The sequence below is a fragment of the Thalassophryne amazonica genome, chromosome 10 (genome assembly GCF_902500255.1).
Source record: "Thalassophryne amazonica chromosome 10, fThaAma1.1, whole genome shotgun sequence".
Taxonomy (NCBI): domain Eukaryota; kingdom Metazoa; phylum Chordata; class Actinopteri; order Batrachoidiformes; family Batrachoididae; genus Thalassophryne; species Thalassophryne amazonica.
Window position 1 is genome coordinate 19058122 of NC_047112.1, and position 15479 is coordinate 19073600.

The 15479-nt window shown below is 39.6% G+C and overlaps 1 protein-coding gene across 1 annotated transcript in view; it reads left to right on the top strand.

Moving 5' to 3' along the window:
• LOC117518397 (ephrin type-B receptor 1-like) overlaps positions 1-15479 on the top strand; it is a 225370-nt gene that overhangs the window by 140717 nt on the left and 69174 nt on the right. Inside the window, exons 6-7 of the mRNA XM_034179506.1 lie at positions 3089-3244; positions 12986-13248. Of these exons, the coding sequence (XP_034035397.1) occupies positions 3089-3244; positions 12986-13248 (419 nt within the window). The remainder of the gene's footprint in view (positions 1-3088; positions 3245-12985; positions 13249-15479) is intronic.

A 15479-nucleotide genomic window follows, 5' to 3' on the forward strand; every position in this document is an offset into this window, starting at 1 on the left:
ACACCACTTTGAAGCGTGATCCAATGAGGCAATGCTTCGATCCACTAGCTCATTGGTTCTTTGATTCGTTGCTCTTCACAAATGGCAAGTCTGCTTCTTAACCCCTCTCAAAGCCTTTAAAATATCGTGAGTCACTTTTGTGTGGATTAAAGTCACTAACTGGGACTCTTGTCTTGTTGCAGTCAAGAAAAGAGAATTGTCCTCTGTTCCGTTGGCACAGCTCCAAATGCTGCGCGGCTCTCTGCTGTGAGGCCGGTCAGAATTAATAACATCTAAATGAATTACCGCTTTAAATAAAATTACACCTCTTACAAACGTTGTAATACAGACAATAAACTTCAATCTAAAACTTTTTTCCTCCCAAAATGAGACGTGCTTTCTTTATGAATTACATCCTGATGTGCAGCACAGTCAGCTGCAAGAGCTCAGCTCAGATGTATGGAAAGACATTCATGCCAATAATGTCTGAAAGGAAATGCTTTTGACAAAAACTACAGATTTTGTTTTTCTATTTATGTCCAGAGATCAAGGATCCACCATATAGTTTTTTATGTCCAAAGTTTAAAGATGCAGTGACTAATTTCATATTTATTTACTTTAAGACTCAATAAAATGTTGTTCAATTTCAATTCAATTTCAATTTAATCGGCTTATAAAGCGCCAAATCACAGCCAAAGCCGTCTCAAGGCGCCTCACATAAAAAATTTAAATAAATAAATAAAAATAAAAAAATTCAAATACATAATTAAAAACAGAAGTAAAAGAATAAAACAGATACAAAATAAAACTATTCATAAGAAAGACAATAAAAATAGTCTTTAAGGCTTGACTTAAAAATGTCCACGGACTCCGACTGCCTCACAGTAGCAGGAAGACCGCTCCACAGAGCGGGAGCATGATAAGAAAAAGTTTTTTGACCCGCTGACATAGAAAACCTGTAAAGCCTACTTTTAGTACACAAAAAATTCACAAGAGGTATGAATAAGAGAATCGATAAGGAATCGGATTGATAAGCGGAATTGAGAATGGTATCGATATTGATGAAATCTTATCGATACCCATCCCTAATCTCAATGTAAAAGAACTGCATAATGGCAGAAAACGGCCAGAAAATCTGCAGGATAAAATGGGTACATTTCACAAAAAGGAAACAAACAGTTGACCAAATGGAGGTTTGTTGTTCTGGCCAGGGAGGAGGAAAGAGGAAGAAAAGTCCTGTTCATGTGTGTGCTGAGCGAAACTGCAGCATGGAGAGGCGCTCCATACATTACCATAATAATCAGGAAAAAGCCTTTTGAAATTCATGAATCATGAATCAAAAATTTTACTGGGTCTATCGATAAAATTTAAAAACGGGTATATAGGTTGAAGTCTGCTCTTTCAACTCACACTCAAATGGAAACTCAGAGTATGGGAGATTTGATGGTACGACGACATGATTTGGTCATGTGCTTTTGACGCGTATCTGCCTCAAACGACTCCAGAGTGTTAATTCTGGTGCTGCTGTAGCTTACTATCATTGCTATTTAGCTATATTGCAGCCGTAGCTAGTTGCAAAAGCACTGCCCCTCCCTCATCAGCTTCCAGGTACCATGACAGCAGTCACATTTCATGACATGTCCAAAATGTGACCCTGATGAGAGTTCAAGTAGAGTATTTCTACAAGGTAAGTGATCAGCTCATAAGAAGTTTGAAAACTGGGTTTGCAGAGAAGTAAAATTTTTGGGAGTACACTGTGGTCAAGGGTTTAAATTGCTGTCTGGTGACACACTTCGACCATAACAAATAAAAACAACAACTAAGCCTTAGAAAAAAGGTTACAGAGTAGGAGACAAGTGAAGGACTGCATTGCTATAGCTTTTTTCCAACAGATGTTCAAAACGCTTTGCAATTATTCAATTTATTTATATCACTCCAAATCACAATAAAGGCACCCCAATATGCTTCACATGGGTAAGGTCTAACCATACCAGCCAATGGTGCCTCACATTTAAGAGGGGTGACTGGTTTTGAACCTGACCCAGAAAAACTAGGGCGTGGCTCTCAATCTTTTGCATTTTGAGAAACCAACATTTCTCAAGAATGTGTGACGTTTTGACTTCATTGGGTGAAATGTTGAGAAATGCTGGTTTCTCAGAGTGCAAAAGATGGAGAACCACACCCTAGTTTTTCTAGGTCAGACTCAAAACTTCTCAGTGGTATGAGTGGTTTTCCAATTCAAGCCTGCTGGGATAGTATGGTTAGTGTCACGCATGCTTTGAATTTTCTGCAATAAAACCAGTCAAGTCCATTGTGCAGCAAAATCCTGTCCACTGGCAGAAAAATCCTGTCAACTCCAAACCTGGAAATCGAGTAATTTCTCAAAAAATTTAAGGAAAATGTCCATCCGTTCAGCCTTTTCACAGTATCTTCATTGTCCTCTCTCTCTCTCTCTCTCTCTCTCTCTCTCTCTCTCTCTCTCTCTGTCTCTCTGTGTTGAGAGACTGCCCCTCCCTGAGCCTGGTTCTGCTGGAGGTTTCTTCCTGTTAAAAGGGAGTTTTTCCTTACCACTGTTGCCAAGTGCTTGCTCACAGGGGGTCGTTTTGACCGTTGGGGTTTTTCCGTAATTATTGTATGGCCTTGCCTTACAATATAAGGCGCCTTGGGGCAACTGTTTGTTGTGATTTGGCGCTATATAAATAAAATTGATTTGATTTGATTTGATTTGATTTGTTGTCGTGACAACCCACATGCTTCCTGTCTGCCATTGATAAGCATACAGATCGGCTTGTTCCTCAAACGTTTCCCAAACACGGGAGTGATCTATATCCATCTACTCTGATGGATCACAACAAACGCTGATTGAATTGATTCATTCCACAGAAACATCATATCTTGGCCGAACAAGATAATCTGCTCCAATCCCCAGAAAATCCCTCTCTGCTTTGTCAACCTCACAGTACCAACATGAACTCTGCAGGCAAAGCCTCCTTCCACTGAACACAAACAGAAAGCAAGAAAATATGAACTTATTGTTGCACATCTTTCATATTCAGAGGGCAACATTGTGTGTCTTTGTGTTCTAACCCATGGCTTCTGCTCTCTGCAGCTTGTCCTCAGGGCACCTTTAAAGCCTTGCAGGGAGTTGGACTGTGCCAGCAGTGTCCGCTCAACAGCCGCTCCACCATCGAGGCCGCCACCCTGTGCGCATGTCGGAACGGCTATTACCGCGGTGATATGGACAGTCCTGCGGATGAGTGCACCAGTGAGTCAGTCTGTCTACACACACACACACTGGGGAATCAATCTTCAGCACTGTGACTACATGCAGTTCAGTGTGACTGATACAGGATTTGTGAATCTACGGGTGATTCTTTAACTATGGGCACTATTGGCCTTGTAAATGTAATTTCCACCAAACCATTGCCTTACAATATAAAGCGCCTTGAGGTAACTGTTTGTTGTGATTTGGCGCTATATACATGTGCTCTGATGTCACTGTTTATCTCCATAGAAACTACCCAAACAATCTTTCATACAAACTGTTTAAAGGGATATTACAGTGTTGTGGTGGAAAACTGTTTAAAGGGATATTACAGTGTTGTGGTGGAAATTACGGCAATAGTGTGGGACAACTACATTTTGTTTTAAAAAAAAATCACAACAGTTGTATGACATTGAATACCCCAATTATGTTTTGATTATTTTACTGATATTTTATTCAGATATATTTTAAAACATTAGAAAAAATGTTTCTTTACCATTCATTTTTATCATTGAAGATCAAAAGTCTGTGTGTGGGACAAGCACAAAACGGCAATATTTGCATATAATGATGCTGAAAAAAGGTGAAAAAGTCATCATAGACTACTAGAACAAATTTCTTAACACACTTTCATTGTAAAGATAACTATAAAAGTGTGAAATTTCCCCTTTTTCTGTTTTTCATACAATATGATCAAAGGACATAATAAGTGCCCGTAGTCTAAGAATCACCCCTACATGCTTTTTTTTTTACCGTTGTTACAAACAAGCAGACGACTGCACCAACACTGCAATGTCCAATAATTAAAGGCGAATATCTTCTACAATGTTTTTTCTTTTTCTTGCACATTGTTCAGTGTGTTTGCATTTGTTGTCGGGAAGCAATAAGTAATACTGCTGCTCCGTTCCTCGGACTTTCCACTGCAGTCGGAGTGCTCGGTGTGTTGAAGAGGCTATATTTGCTATGCGAGACGCTGCCTCTCCGCTCCACAGAGAGACGGTGTAAGTAGGTTGAGACATGAATCATTTTGGACTGCCTGTGTAGCGAGTCTCAAACTGTGAAACGGTGTATGTGCGTGTCCCGGTGACCTGGATACAGCTGCATGCTTTGTAGGTGCTAACAGGAGAAGAAGAAAAATCTTGTGAGGTTGTTTACTTCATTCTGATTTATGGCTGTTTTATGTTTAATAATTTGAGGTTTTGGGGTTTTTTTCTTTCTTTTTTTAATGGATGTGAGTGCTGTTCTACCTGCTTAATATTTGACTGTTCCTGCTGCGATGACACAAAATCCACATTTGAGAATGTGCATCACTCCCCGTTGTCCTTCTGGGCAGGTTTATATTATACACCTTTTCAACACACTGAAATACTGTAGGTCATAAATCAGTATCAAACATTGAAGCTAAAATACCATTTTCAGGCACTGGCTGCTTCTCCCAGGAAGCAGTACAATAGATGCGATAGGTGGTTTTATATCAGAATTAGAATCGGATTTATTGCCAAGTAAATTCTCGCATACAAGCAATTTGATCTGGTGTCATTGGTGCATAAACAGCAATAAAAAGAAAAGGAAAAGAATAATTCTGTAAGAACTAATTGGTGCGTAAACAATAAAAATAACAGAAAAAAATACTTCTGTAAGAAATGAAGTAGTCAATAGACAAAATGGGGAAAATTATGTTCACTTCAAATAAATATAACATAGTGGTAATGGGGCTGTGCAGGCATGCAGATGTACAGTACCTTTCAGTGCAGGGATGATCAATCTGTACTTTGAGGGAGTGGGGGTGGGGGGTGGGGGCAGGGTAAATGGGCGTCTCTGGCATTATTTGTTAGTCTAGGTGTGGACTGAAAGAAGCTGTTTTTGTTTCTTCAGGTTTTAGTCCTGATGGACCTCATCCGTCTGACAGAAGGGAGGGTGAAAAAAAGTTTGTGTCCTGGGTGAGAGGGATCAGCTGCTATCTTCCTTGCTTGCATCACGCCCTGGAGGTGTACAGGTCCTGGGGGGATGGCAGATTACATATAACGCCTAAATCGGTCGTTGTCAATTGATTAGTGGTTTGTATGTCACGTGATATTGATCATTCATCCCATTTGCACACCACACCACACCACAACCACCACACACTCACAATAGCAGCGACGGCGCTATAGCTTAAAAACAAACATGGCCGGTTTGTTTTGATGACAGACAACTATTTGAACAACCTTATTGACGAAGAAGCCAATGCACAGCATGAGATATGGACTACATTGTCATTTTAAGGCCGTGAGAGATATTGATATTACCAAAGGTGATAAGTTTCAGCGTTTGGATTGGATTGCTATTTAAAGTTTGTGTTGAAATGTTTGGAACCTCTTGACCTCAAAAGACCAGTGACATACACCAAAATGTAAGTCTCTTTTCTTTTCATTTGTGCAATGGAAAGAATATTTCATGAGGTGAAAGATGAAATGTTTCATTCAACAAGGCACATATTCTTACCATTGCATGAATGGAAAAAAATTCATTAATTGTATAATATGTACCACACATGATCATATCTTTTTAATTGCTGACATTGTAACAACGCACAACAGCTTACGATTGCAACTGTGATATACATTCCCTGTCAGTTTTGTCCACTTGTTTTGTTTTTTTTGTGATTGTTTATTTGTTTGCACTTGGCGACAGCATAGCAGAATTTGTTTATCGCATATCAACCTTTTTTCGGTAGAGCATGTTCACCTCGGCTACATTCTATTGAAAAATGTGAGGACATTAAAGGGTTAAACATTTCTGAATGTCTGCAGTAACTCCATGGTTGCTGCAACATCATTGTGAAGAAGATAACAATCTGCGACAAGCAACTTGCAGTTAGCGCAACTGTGTGCTACATCATGAAATCCCCCCTCCCCTGAACATCCACCCAACCCCTTTATCTGTAAAAGCTGCTTAAACACCCACCATTAATGAAGATATATGTAAATACCCAACGCATCATAAAAAGCAAGGTTTATCTCGCTGACATCCTGCTTGTGTATGATGTCATTTGTCTTTCCTCAGACTTAGAGGCCTGCTAGCTGTGGCTGCTAGCTGTTGTGGAAGCCTGAGTATTTTATTAAAACATCTGTAATAATATGTCTTACTGTTCATTTAATGGTCTCAGCATATCATCTAAGAAGTCTTTGTGCCAGTATTTATGCCGAGTGAAATCTTCATGTTATTTAATTTGATATGTTTGCAAAGTTAGCACCGGTTAGCACTTTTACCAGCTATTGGTACCTTGATGATTTTAGGTCCAGTTAATCCGTGATTATTGAGGAAATATGGTCAGATTGTTTTAGTATTCACACCCAAGCAAATCGTTATGAAAACCAGCGCTCAGTTCACAAAAACATGGTTTAACAAATCACCTGATCCAAGAGGTTAGCCCGTTAGCTGCATGTTCGGTAACAGACTGTAAGATGGGGCGTGTTTGGGCTTCATTCATCCCGCTAAGTTCATACAGGGTGGCGCCATTACTCCACCTGCTTACCCCTTTATGAGTTAGCCGGGAGGTGATGGTCATTTCATTGAATGTCATATTGAGCTTGTGCATCCATATTTTCAAGCAGAAATCCTGGCTTTCCAACGCACGGTACAATATTTCCAGTGTGTTTATTCCAACTGAACTAAGGCTTTGTTCAAACTGCATGTAAAATTTCAATTTGTGCATGTCTGGTTTGAATCTGATCCCACGTTGTAACTGTGAACAGTAAAAAATGCGATTCACATTTTTGTAAATCTGTGATGGTCTGAATGGTCGGATCGAATTCTGGGTGTGTTGTGTTATGTCTGTGTCTTTTGACTTTTCACCTTGAATGCATCTTTCATTCCTACTGTGTATCTAACAGCTACCACACTGTCCCTGTCTCTGCCACTCCAGACTTCCTCATATAATACTACAACTCTTCTCTTGGCCTTCTCTGTACTTCTCCATCAGCACTCCCAGAGCAAATACTGAATATGTAGTGCTCTTTCTTGCCATGAAACAATATTGCTGCTCGCAGCTGCTTACCGTGCCCTGTCCTTTCTCCCAGAGAAAATGTGGGTGTGTTGCCTGGAGACAATCACAGCTGTGTAGGCTCACACTATAAGCAGGATTTTAAATGGCGACTTCCGTGGCATACGTCACTCATGCTCAGACAAGCTATTTGAGTGCTAAATGTTTCTTATAGCTAAAGAATTTTAAACCCGTATAACAGGGATTTTTGGGATATTTAACACATAACTGCAACCACATACAGTAGGTGTCAAAGGAAGATTAAAACCCATTTAAAGTGGATCCTGCTGAGCAATGAGTTTGGACTCCAGATGTTATCAGCTGTACCTTTACACATTCATTAAACATTCTACCAGTTGGTTGATTTAAATTCATTTATTCCAGACACAAGTCTGTCTGTTAACCTGTTTTGACAAGAGAAAATAAAAGCTTCATCTCAACAATGATGGCACACCCAAGTTGTTGATTAAAAGAGGGAGTCGGGGGGGATCAGCCTTTTTTCTCAGTCAGGTGTGAGTCTTTGCAGTTTTGCAAATTATCTTTGTACTTTCAATTCTAAGATTAAAAAAAAAACATGGGAAGAAAAACTGGGGCACCAGATTCCACCCCCCCCCCCCAACTGCCATACATGCAACAAGAAGAATGCAGAGTTTATTTAGAGTGGGTATAAACCTATTCAGTTATAAAATCAGAGCAGTGAGGTGGAAGAGTGAATGCACTGGATGGCTGCTTGACAGAAAATCAAAGTACGCCTCCGGTCACAGAGGAAGATTTGTGTTTGTGGATTTTTACTGTGCAGTTGTGTATAGATTAGCATTCACTCATGAGCCAATATGTTTGATTTCATCTTATAAAACAGTTCAAGTAGAAGTGTGTTTGGCTGAATACAGCTCATGATGATTATACATAAATATATATGTAATATGCAATTTAAGTGGCAACATGGTGCATATGTTTTCGTGTGCATACTTATAAATAAACAGTTTCTGACTGACGGATGTGCCTTTTTTTCCTGTGTCTCTCCGTAGGAATGTTCATAAGTTGGCACAGCGTAGATTTTAGACCCCCCGCTGATCGTTGGCACATTGGTGCGTCGGTGTAGGCGTGTGTTTGAAAAGTGCACACTAACACGGCTCCTTGCAGATGTTATGACTCTGTCACTTTACATATGCCAGAGATGAACATCAGTTTCGTCTCCGCTGCTCTTGCTCAAAGATGTCACGATTGAGTGAGTCTCTGATCTGCATGAAAAATCAAGGACAAGTGCACTTGCCAGATTTAAGTTTGTGAAAACTCTGGGTGTCGCTGCAGTGCCTCTATAACAAATTACAGCTCAGATCAAAGAGACAAACTGACACGAAAGAAACACAAAAGAACAAAAAAGAAACAGACGGATGGCAGAAAAGAGGACATAAAATTGTCTTCCTGAAGTTGAACTCTGAGGTCACTTGCTTTTTATGGAAAAATTCTGGCACCTGTGGTTACCAGGAGAATTCTGTGAAAATGACGGTGAATATGTAAATTGTTTGGCATAAAATATGTAAATTTTACAGTGTGAACCTATTGTAATTTTATTGTTGATTTAGAAGATAAAATCTCTACAAAACGGTCACCTCATGTTTAATTATCCTCAAAATGTAGTATAAACAGATATATCACCTTAATTAAAAGTATTTTATTATATTTGTGACAATTCTCATCTGTAAAATCTAACAGTATTGTACAGTTTTTGGTGTTATGGTTTTTCTGTGTTTAAACTTCAGTCATTTGTAAATTCAATGGTATATGATTATTTTAACATATCGGAACTGTTAAATTCACAGTTCAGTTTCGTTCCACATTTTACACATTATTGCTGTAAATTATGCATTACTCCATTGTTTAACTTTTTACAGTGATTTCACAGTTAATTTCATAGACTTTTTTTACAGTGCACCATCCTAATTTTCATATTGTTACTGGCTGGAAACTGCAATTTATTACTACTGTATTTTTAAATACAAAGACCAAAATTCCACAGGTAATTTCTAAAAAGGTTTTAGTAAAAGTAGCATTTGCTGAAAGGCTTCAAACAGACATTTTGACATCTGTTTAACATTTTGGGTCAAATTCTATGTCATGACAGAAGAAGAAGCAGCATGTCCTATACAGGCCCAGAGGCCCATCCGGGTGGTTATCCCGGGATACTGTAGCATCAAGCAGATAAGGCTCAATGAGTCCTCTAGGGCGGCATGCTAGTCCATCACCGGTTACTTCCCCAGCTCAGGCCCGTACCCATTTACAGATGAGTGGACTGGGACAATGCAGATGAAGTGTCTTGTTCACCTTGATGGATAAGTAGCCTGAAGCACACACCTGGAATCGAACCTTGGTCTATATATGGGCTGTCCTTCTCCAATTCTCCCGAGTCACCTCCTGCTCTGGTACAAACTGATCCTAAATGAAGCTGCTTTGGTCAGAAATGTGTTAGTTTAACCTCTGTTGTGTATGTTGTACTCTCCATTCGTTCCACTCACGGGATGCAAACTCACGATCTCTGGATTTGGGTAGCAGGTGCACTGACCAGATGGCTAAAACCCAAGGCCTCTGGCGTCTGGGACCAGAGTGTCTTTTGGTGTTGGGGAGTGAGGTTTACTCACTATCATATGTGCAGCAACTCCTGTTGGCCTCAGTCACACTAGCATAGCCACAGTCACACCGTATATTCCAGACTATATGCTGTATTTGAGTATTAATCCCATCTGTCCAAATATGTCATGAAGAGGGAAAAAAAACATATATGTTACATTTATTTTTGAAGTGCGGTGCTATTGCTTCATGCAAAAAGAATTTAATCACTGCATTATTTATATATAATACAATCACTGTGTTAGTGAGCAGAAGCTAATGAATTAAAGTTATTATACAAGGCATGAGATTTCAAGAGTAAACATCTTGTCACCACTGAACAGATGAAATGGAAGAAAACATCAAGAACTTAAATTTTCTTACACATATTATGTACCTCATGAAATGTTAGTAACCTTTTTAATTGATTACACATTTTTAAAACATTGTAATTATTCTCAGCCTAGCTCTCATACTCATTCTGGCTTTCCCACAAAGTGCAAACAAGTGGAGCACTGAGTAGTATTGTTTCCTGTCTCCTATTTCCCCTCTTTATTCAAGAATGTGGTCTTTCACTATGAGAGCACTGTTTATTAATTTCATTGATTCTCTACGACCCAGCATGTCCTCATTCAGAGCTTCTTTGTTGTCTTCTTCTTGCTTTACGACATTTGGCAACCAGTTTAACAGTACGTTCAGAATATTACACAGGAGCAGCTTGCCATGTGTGTAGATGGTGCCATCTTGTGGCCATGCATCATAAAGCAGTATGTTTTTTACATATGCCACTATGAAATGCAAGTCACAAGACCAGCCAAACAAATTTTAAAAAACTGAATTACAGTCCAGAAATTACAACAAAAAAATTAATATATTTCATGTAAGGTCAGTTAAAACTAGAATGATATGAATTGTGCCTAATTTAATACTGAAGTAAATTTTATTTCTACCTCTGCAGCAATTTATGTATTTTTTTTTTATCTAAAGAAGCTATATTGTGCACAAAAATTCAACATATTCAATCTGTAACAATTAAAGGGCAACTTCATTATTTATAACCTTAGTCATACAACTGTAATAAAAAGACTATTTACCATCCAGGAAATATTTACTAAATATCCAACTTGTTGAAGGTGTCTCATGCTACATGGCTTTTGGGTGTGATAGAAATCTGCAAAAATGAAATATATCTCTTTCATTAATGTTGACTGGTGCAGCCATGTGCTGAACATGAAACCACCACATGTCCCTCGAGTCAGAAGTTCAGAACAAGAGAATATTAAATAATGTGATTAATAATTTCCTCGGTGCATCAATCAAGATGAATCTTTCTTGCTACCTAAGACGCCTTTCATGTGCTTCAAAAACATTAGCTGCATGAGTTCGATATTACCTTGCTGAGAAATGACTTTAAAAACTTTAAACTTTAAAAATCTCACCTCCAAGTTTCCTCCAGCTGCTCTACTCTGAGGCCTTCCTGGATATTCAAACTTATCCCACTGTCCCTCATTGTAAGCCTGGATACCGTACGGAGGAACCTCATTTCCTTCACTTGTATCTACAACCTTGGTCTTTCAAGGAAGTCGTGGTCTAGAGGTTCAAGCGGTGAGCTTGAGACAAGAGGATCCTTAGTTCCAATCCTGCCAGAAGAAAAAGTCAGTAAGGACGAGGTCCTTAATCAGAGCAAGGTCCTTAATCCCTAAATTGCTCCTGGTGTGCAGTTGAGCGCCTTGCATGCTAACATCTGTGTTTTGATTCAGTGCTTCTGATTCAGATGGAAAATCACCATGTAGTCCACTGGATCACCAAACAAAGCTCATGACCATAAGTGAGGATATTACGTAAATTGACTGAGACAGCATGATAGTCTGGTATAGTGTCCACAGTACATCATACACAACACTGATCACTCTATTGATCTCGCACTCTATCTTGCTCCCAATCTTGAACAAGACCCAGAGATACTTCAACTCCTCAACTTGTGGTGAAAAGTCTCCACTGACCAAGAGGGGACAAAAAGAACCAGTGTGATTTGGAGGCACTGATCCTCATCCAAGTCGCTTCACATCTGACATCAGATCTTCCCAGTTGCACATTGGAGACAAGTGTCTGATGAGGCCAGTTGAAGCACATCATCTGCAAAAAGTAGAGATGCAATTCTCAGGCACCAGACTGGACATCCTCTAATCCCTGACTGCTCCTTGAAATCCTGTCCATGAAACTCATAAACAAGACTGGTGAGAAGGTGCAGCCCTGACAGAGTCCAACACTCACCAGGAATAGGTCTGATGAAATGGGAAATCAGAGTAATAAACTCATATGTGAGCCACTGACCCAATGATCCTGTACCTAATGATTGACCTTTGGTCAATTTGATCTTGTATGAGCAATTCCCAGATCCACCTACATACAATATGTGTGCCACGTTTGACAGAAATTGGCCAAAGAACGTGGGAAGAGTCAGGGAACAAACAAACAGACAGACAGACAGTCAAACATTTCTCAGATTATTGTATGACTTTAAGCAGGCACTGCTGTTGAATGTGTTAACATTTTTGTACATTATTATTACTTTAGTCACAAATGCATAGAGTATTGTCACCTCCCACGTGTATGCTGATGACTCACTGACCTTTTGCTAAAGACAAAGCGACTGTAGGTCTCCACATTATGGCGCCACATTCACGGGTCATCACTTGATCTCAGTGTAAAATTTAGGCGTAAAATTTCCATAATGTTTGACTTCTTGGTATGATAATTGATGGTGTAGCAAATGAGCTGTGACTATATTAAAGCTGGATGAAGGCCGCGAATCAACGTAAATTTGAGTGGTATTTCTTTGATTGCCACATCTAAATGTCACAATATATCATGCTGAATTATTCAGCCAGTACTATTTTGTCCTGCTGACTTAAATAATAAAATAACTATTTCCCCAAGTGCTCTCCGGAATGTTGTCTGAATTAGTAATCTGCTTTACTGAGCCTCAGAGAATTTCTCTGGAGATGTTCCTCTCTCAGACCTGACTCCCTGAATCAGTTATGGACAGTGGAATAAAATACTTTTATCACCTTTTCCCCTTGGTTCCATCTCCAACTCTCTCTTTCCAGGCGTCCCCTCAGCTCCTCGTAATGTGGTTTCGGTTGTCAACCAGACCTCAGTGCGGCTGGAGTGGCACCCACCGCGTGACACTGGGCACCGCCATGACCTGTCCTACAACGTGTTATGTCGCCGCTGTCACAGCAGTGAGTGGAGGGCATGTCAGCCATGCGACGATGGCGTGAGATACGTTCCGGGCAAACGAGGATTAAAGGACACACAGGTGGAGATCAGCAAGCTGCGAGCCCACACATCGTACACCTTCGAGATACAGGTGGGTTTGTTAAATCCCCCGTTTTCCTGGCACTAAAAAAATGATATGCACAGTTCAAAGTCATATAAAAATAAGATAGTAATTAAAAATTGATTTTAAAGTGATTAATATTACTTCATAGACACCAGAACCCCTGAATTGATCTAAATGTATTTGAGTTAAGCCGTTTTGCTGCTTTGCCGAACTCCCGTAAAAGTTCAAAAGTTAGCGCAAGGAACTCACAAGATTGTTCACAACAACTTTAACTTTGTGACATTAAAAACAAAATCAACATGTCAGATCATGGTAAGAGGTATAACGGCTAATGTACCTGTTTGAGGTTTGTGGTTTTTTTTTCACAATTTGTTAATACTGTTGTACTGGTTCAGAACAGGAACGTTATGAGACCAGAGGATCCTCAGTTCAAATCCCACCCTGAACGGAAAATCACTAAGGGCCCTAGGGCAAGGTTCTTAATCCCCTAGTTGCTCATGGTATAGTGAGTACCTTATATGGCAGCACCCTGACATCGGGGTGAATGTGAGGCATTATTGTAAAGAGCTTTGAGCATCTGATGCAGATGGAAAAGCGCTGTGGTATGCTTCTTCTGGGTTTCTTGTGTTCTACACTTTCTGCTGTGTATGTAGTGCAACCCCTTGTGGTGAACAAAAGGAGCAAAGGCAGTGCCAGTGTGCTGCAGCACAGTAGCAAAACATCTCCTTTTTATTATTATTATTATTATTATAATTATTATTATTATTATTTCAGTAAAATATGTATTTGAAGATAAGCAATGCCAGTTTGGGTTTATTCTAACTTATGGAAAAGTTAATGTCTCCATTAAAAAAAAAAATGGATTTCTTCATATATCACCAAATCAAATAATTTCATAATAATGCACATCGTATCGTTTTATAATATTAAGATTCACACCGTTAGTAGTTCCCCTTTTACGCACTGGCCTTCATTTTCAATAATTAAAAATAGTTCAACTTGTATTTTTGTGTGTTCAAGGTCAACTGTGTAGGAAATATTTCTTCTTTTATTTCTGATCTCCTAATAAAATGACAACAAACTGGCGCAACTTGTTTCATGCTGATCTTGGATTCTTGTCCAGAATGATATCCTGTTTTTTCTGTTGAAATGTAGCTTTTTTTGTTTGTTTGTTTGTTTGTTAGCTTTTGTTGTTTGTTTGTTTGCCAAACCTCCAACATTACAACTTATTTACAAGTTATTTATATAGAACCAAGGCACAGCATGGTGGCACAAGCAGTTAGTATGCTTACGTCTCATTAAGAAGGTTTCCAGTTCAGCAGCACCTGTGCCCTGTCCTGTTGTTGTGCCTTTGGAGTTAGGTCATCTGGTGTGAAATGTCTGCCAAATTAACGTGGAGATCCATAACGATCTCAGATGTGGCGACTCCAAGCAAAACCAAGGGAAACCAAAGGAAATGACATTGATATAAAAGCAAGAAACTGATCAGTATGAGTTCTTTGCATGACTGAATTTGATCTTTGTGACTTTTGAAATCTGCAGTTTTTAAAAGTCTACAATAATTTGTCTCGGGTCACATCGTGGAAAGCAGGTTTTACAAACATACTCATACTCATATTTCAAAAAAAGTTGTACACCAGTTACAGGATTATGAATTGGAACAATTTTTGACCAATTTCTGTCCAGTGTGGTTTACTTTGGGCCAGACTAGTTTATAGTGAGAAGTAGTTTGTTGGGAAAGTGTAGTGACACGGACCCACAACAGGGGGCGTAAATGAACGGACAATGAAAGAGTCGAATATGAACACTTTACTGTTGTGAAAGAGCACAACCAAAACACAGCGGATTACAGAATTTGTGAAAACAGTCAATCCACAAAGGTGACGTGTGGGCAGGCTCAAGGATAGAAACGTCTGTCCTGAGAAGAACCGGAACCACACGATTTCCTCCGCCACCGAACCTGGAGAATACTGGAGCCGCCAAGTCCCGAGTCCCCAGGTGGCCACCGTCTCCGAATGTCGGATCTGGTACTGCTGGCGAGGAGCAAAAACAATAAGATATGGGTGCGTGCACACCCAGTAACAACAAAGGTGGAGAATCCACCTCCACCTTTCACACACACTCGTGCAGCTCCTGTCTTAAACACTTATCTGGTTGGGGTGTGAAGCAAAGCCGTCGCTGATTACGCCAACCTCACTGATAAGGCACTCCACAGGAAAGCAGCTGCAAAATGAATTCAGACTAAGACACAATTACAT